The sequence below is a fragment of the Ipomoea triloba genome, chromosome 4, assembly GCF_003576645.1.
Source record: "Ipomoea triloba cultivar NCNSP0323 chromosome 4, ASM357664v1".
Lineage (NCBI taxonomy): Eukaryota > Viridiplantae > Streptophyta > Magnoliopsida > Solanales > Convolvulaceae > Ipomoea > Ipomoea triloba.
In genome coordinates, this window is record NC_044919.1 from 22,558,168 (window position 1) to 22,563,776 (window position 5,609).

At 33.8% G+C, this 5,609-nt stretch overlaps 1 protein-coding gene and 1 long non-coding RNA gene across 2 annotated transcripts; both read left to right on the plus strand.

Moving 5' to 3' along the window:
- The first annotated feature begins 1,436 nt into the window (after nt 1-1,436).
- Nucleotides 1,437-2,206, plus strand: LOC116015579. The gene is made up of 3 exons (XR_004097658.1): nt 1,437-1,490; nt 1,605-1,700; nt 2,156-2,206. It is a non-coding gene; the product is annotated as an uncharacterized LOC116015579 (long non-coding RNA).
- A 312-nt stretch (nt 2,207-2,518) lies between these two features.
- Nucleotides 2,519-5,165, plus strand: LOC116016003 (protein FAR1-RELATED SEQUENCE 5-like). Its single transcript, XM_031256172.1, has 2 exons — nt 2,519-3,537; nt 4,088-5,165. The coding sequence occupies exons 1-2, from the start codon at nt 2,519-2,521 to the stop codon at nt 5,163-5,165; spliced, it is 2,097 nt and encodes a 698-aa protein (XP_031112032.1).
- The last annotated feature ends 444 nt before the right edge of the window (nt 5,166-5,609 follow it).

A 5,609-nucleotide genomic window follows, 5' to 3' on the forward strand; every position in this document is an offset into this window, starting at 1 on the left:
GGTAACTACTTAGAGAAAACACGAAGCAATAATACAGAGTCAACAACAATTATTACTTCCCAATAGTTATGCGTGAAGGCGGCTGCTACTACTGTTGTGCGTGAAGGCTGCTGCCAGTGAGAACGAAGAAGGGATGAAGAATGAACGAAGAAGGAGTAAGTTCTGTGCGTGAAGGCTGTTGCTAGTGAGAACGAAGAAGGGATGAAGAAGGAGTCGTCATTTGAGCTTTGCTCGATCTGTGATCTGTGAATTAAATAAAGAAGGAACATAAGGCTGCTGCTTTACGTTTTTTTTTTTTAAATTTGAATTAAACATACGGCGTCGGTGCTAGGAAGAACCGACGCCGTATGTCTTTAATTTTTTTAAATAAATTATTTATAACATACGGCGTCGGTTCTGGGGAAACCGCGACGCCGTATGTCTTTAATTTATTTTAAAAATAAATTATTTATAACATACGACGTCGGTTCTGGGGAGAACCGACGTCATATGTCTTTAATTTTTTTTGCTGCGAACAGTAGCCCCGATTGTTCCGAGCTGTTCGTATCAACAAATTTTGCTCTGAACATTAGTAAATAATAATTTTTCGTAGCAAAGTATATAAATTTATGAAAGGTTTGAAACATACTGTAAAATTGATGAAAAGTTTTTCTAGTTTATATAGAGGAAAAAAGTTTGTAGAGAATATTGAAAAGTTTGGGGTGGGAGGGTTGTATTTCATCTATTTATATTGATGAAGAAAAATTATACATAAATCCTATTCTGACAGAGTTTGTGAAAGTTAATAGCTTTTTGAATACTAGTAGACTTTTAAAGACTCTATAAAAGTCTAAATAGAATACCAATATGCTTTTAAAGAGTTTTGAAAAGTCTGAATCCAATACCGGTAGACTTTTAAAGAGTCTTTAAAAGTCTAAATTGAATACCGCCAAACTTTTAAAGTTGATAAAAATATTTAAAAGTCGATAAAAGTCATGATTGAATAAACCCCTTAGATACGATTAAAGAATCTTTGGAAACATATGTCTCACTTGTAAATTAAAGTGCATGCTTATTATAAGATTTAAATGCATAAACTTTAAAAACCTCAATTCTCTTTGTCCTTTTTTCAGTTTACCGGTTGGGAGTTCTTATTTTCTTTTCTCAAGCCTAGCTAGCTCGCAAATTATACCATGGATCGTGGTCCACAATGCTTTGTGGACCAAGGGCTGAAACGACGTTGTTTTGTTATTTCCTAATCGTTAGATTTAGACGGCGCTGTTAACTATCACCGGTGGCAATTTTTCTTCTTTCAGCTTTCGTTTGTTTCCTTTTTCAGTTCAATCTAATTTTTTTTGTTCGCAAAGGGAGCAGAGGAGATTACATTTGTTCATAGCGATTTGAGTTCATTATTTCGCAAATTATGGGAGAGATGTTAGGTAGAAGTAATCTTATCGATGATATTGATTTGAATGCGTTGATTGTTGAAGATTACAGTTCATCAACTCCTGGTATGTATCTTCGTTTGATTGTATAATTAGCTTTCGTTTGTTTACTCGTTTGATTGTGTAATATTTCTAGGTTATATTTGATGCTATATATTTTCAAATTTTTATGCATTGCAGTTGAATGTAATCTCCCTAATGGTGTTGAATCGGATTCACTAGTTGTATGTAATGCTAGTTCTTCATGTTTTGATGGTGATCACGATGACATTCCAGGTTTTAATCCCTACTGGTGTTCAATTATGCATTTGTGTTAGAATCATCATAGTTAGTATGAATTTGTTTTTAAAGTAGTTTTTGTTATTGGAAACACTTCAGTTACTTTTGAAAAACACTACAGTTTCTTTTGAAATACACTACAGTTTCTTTTTCATTTCTCTGTAGTTTTCAAATGGAATTGCAGTGGAATATTTGACACCACATTGTCAGTTCTAGTTAATAAACCCTTCAGTTTCAGTTCATGAACACTACATTATCATTTCAATTACTCTATAGTTTCATTTAAGATTTTTAGGAATAATGGAGAAATAATATACTTAAAAAGAATATAGTTTCTTTTTGAAAATACAACACTTTCCTTTACAAAACAATGCAGTTTCTTTTAAATTACATTACAGTTTCTTATTGCAAACACTGATTTCTTTTGCCTTGATTGGTTTTTGTTTGGTTAGATGGCTGTAATCCATCTGCTGGAGGTGGTGGTACTTCTACAGATGCCAATGAGAACGATTCATCTATTCCAGGTTCTTATGTTTAGCTGTTTGTTCATTGAGTTTGAACAGAGTAGTTATATTTTTTTTTTAGGAGCATCATACTTCGGTATATTTACAGACTACATTAGTATCCTTTTTAAGAACACTGTATTATCTTTTGAAGAACATTGTAGTATCAGGTCAATATGTCTATAGTGTCAATTGATTTCCCCAATTAGTATGAAATGTTAGTGTATACTTATCGAAAGTTCATTTTAATAACTCACAGCTAATCAAGAATTGGTGGGACATTCTGTTTATTCACTTGAAGAAGCATTTGATATGTATAATGATCTTGCATCTCGGATGGGATTTAGTGTTAGGAAGGGAAAACAGTACTACTTCCCTGGAACTCGGAATGTGAAGTCGAAAAAGTTCCATTGTTATAAGGCTGGGTTGAAAGCAAAACAAGCGAGTGCTAATAAGTGTTATACAAAGATAGATACTCGGACTGGATGTGATGCAATGTGTCAATATGACTTAGATTCAAGTGGGAAGTGGGTAGTTACAAAACATGTAAAAGAGCACAACCATGAGTTGTGTCCGGCATCTGCAAGCTATATGCTTAGGTCGCATAGGAATGTTTCTGTTGATCAGTTGACATATCTTAAAGATATGAAGTGGAGTGGAGTCCCATTATCTGATGGTATTCGGTTTTTAAAACATCAGTCTGGAGGTTCACCATTTGTTGGATTTACTGCCAGGGATGCTTATAACACAATGTTGTTAGATTCGGCGAAGCATTTAGATGGGATTGACTCTAACACTTTGATTGAGATTTTTCAGAAGAGACAATTGAATGAGTCTGGTTTCTTTTTTGATTTCGAAGTTGATGATGATGCTAGGTTGTGTAGTTTTTTTTGGAGGGATGTGGAAATGAAGTCGGATTATTTGTTGTTTGGTGATTTGGTGGTACATGATACAACATACCGTACCAATAGGTATGATATGATTTGTGGTCCATTTGTAGGTATGAACCACCATTGTATGAATGTGATGTTTGGTTGTGGCTTTTTATTGAATGAGAGGACAGAATCTTTTGTTTGGCTGTTCAAAACGTTTTTACAGTCAATGGATGGTAGGCAACCACAAACAATAATGACTGATCAGTGTTCTTCCATGGCTGCTGCAATTATGCAAGTATTTCCAAATTCAAAACATAGGCTATGTATTTGGCACATTGGGGAGAATTCAAAGAAGCACATCAAAGGATTGAGAATGCAAAAGGGTTTCATAGAGTTATTTAATTTTCTGTTAAAGTATAGTGATACAGAAGCTGAATTTGAATTTTACTGGAACAGGTATTTTTTGCAACTTTCATCCTCAGATTTTGCTTTGTTTATATAATGATAATGCTGTTTTGATTAAATGATACTATGGTTTTGATCAAATGATAGTATGCAGTCTTGACTATATTTGTTTTCTACTGTAATTGGAATGATTTTGTTTTATTTATAGAAGGACAGTGCAGGCTTGAGTGAATGAAACTGCTGTTTTGATGAAAGGATACTGTGTCAGTGTTTGTGTTTTTATGTTTTTCCCCGTACATTGTATGAGTTGGCTTTGTTTATGAAATGATAGTACTGTTAAGAGAGAATGATATTTGGGGATTGACAAAATGATAGCATGTCAATGTTTATTTATTTATTTATATATTTAGTATCGAATTTTCAATTTGTTTTTGTTTATTAGTTGTAGATCCTATTTGTTTGTAGAGCTCAACTGGATTTATTCGGCATACCCCACACCCTCTCTACTTACAAATATGGTATTCAGATCAGTTGTGCATATGAAATTTTTGTTTTGTCTTTTTTGCTCTTACAATTTATCTCTTATGTTATATTTTTTCAGGATGGTGACTGCCTATAATATTCATAAGAATGTTTGGTTAGATAGATTATATAATATTAGGGAGAAGTGGTGTCCTGCTTTTAGCAAACAGTATTTCTCTGGTGGTATTTTATCCTCGCAAAGGAGTGAGTCTACTAATCATTCAATTTCTAGAAGACTTTCAAAAACAACTGGATTGTGTGATTTTTATAATTCATTTGTTAGTATGATTTCTGAGTGGAGGAGCAAGGAGAGTGGTGAAGATGTTCGTTGTTCTCAAGGTTTGCCATCAATGGCTATGAATTACGTGAAGTTAGTTTCACATGCTAAAGAAGTTTACACTATTGAGATATACTTTTTATTTGAGGAACAGTTCTTGAAAGGTTCTTCATGCCATCAAGATTTGGTGGGGGTCAGTGGTGAGGTAATGAAATATCATGTTTGGCGTCCTGATGTTGATTTGATTCGTCATGAGGTTTGTTTTAGTGTTAAGGACTTGGATATATCATGTAGTTGCAGGTTGTTTTCAGAGATGGGTATTTTGTGCTCTCATTCTCTTCGCATTTTAAATATTCACTGTGTTGCAAAAATCCCTGATAAGTATATTCTTAAAAGATGGACTAAAAGGGTTGTTGAAGACAGGACAGTAGAGAATGTTTGTGGTGTTGCTTCAGGTGGTTGGGTTATACAAATTGGTAGAAAGTTTCAGCGGTTGGTTTTATCTAGTCAAGACAATTCTAAAGCTCGGGAAGCATGTGAAGATGCCTTTCAAAATGCCAAGATGAAGATTGAAGCTGAAATTGGTCCTATTTTCTTTGAAGATGGTGAACAAACCACAGATGGTGTTATACAAAATCCATCACGTAGTAGGCCAAAAGGTGAACGCAACAAACGGTTGATTAGCACAATAGAAAAGAAGTATAAATATGCAAGAGGACTAAAGAATTATTCAAAGTATGTCGAGTTGAATACAAAGGCGGTTGTGCAATCATCTGTGCGAGAGTCTGTTTCTAGTATGGTGGGCAGTGGATATTTGGTCCATCCGTCTGGTGGTAGTAGCTCAAAGTTAGTTCACTTTAATCCAAATGAAAGTACTTAAAAAGAATATAGTTTCTTTTTGAAAATACAGCACTTTCCTTTACAAAACACTACAGTTACTTTTGAAAAACACTACAGTTTCTTTTTCATTTAGCTGGAGTTTCAAATGGAATTGCAGTGGAATATTTGACACCACATTGTCAGTTCTAGTTAATAAACCCTTCAGTTTCAGTTCATGAACACTACATTATCATTTCAGTTACTCTATAGTTTCATTTAAGATTTTTAGGCCTTATGGAGAAACAATATACTTAAAAAGAATATAGTTTCTTTCTGAACATACAACACTTTCTTTTACCAAACACTGTAGTTTCTTTTGAAAAACACTACAGTTTCTTTTTCATTTAGCTGTAATTTTAAATGGAATTTCAGTGGAATATTTGACACCACATTGTCAGTTCTAGTTAATAAACCCTTCAGTTTCAGTTCATGAACACTACATTAT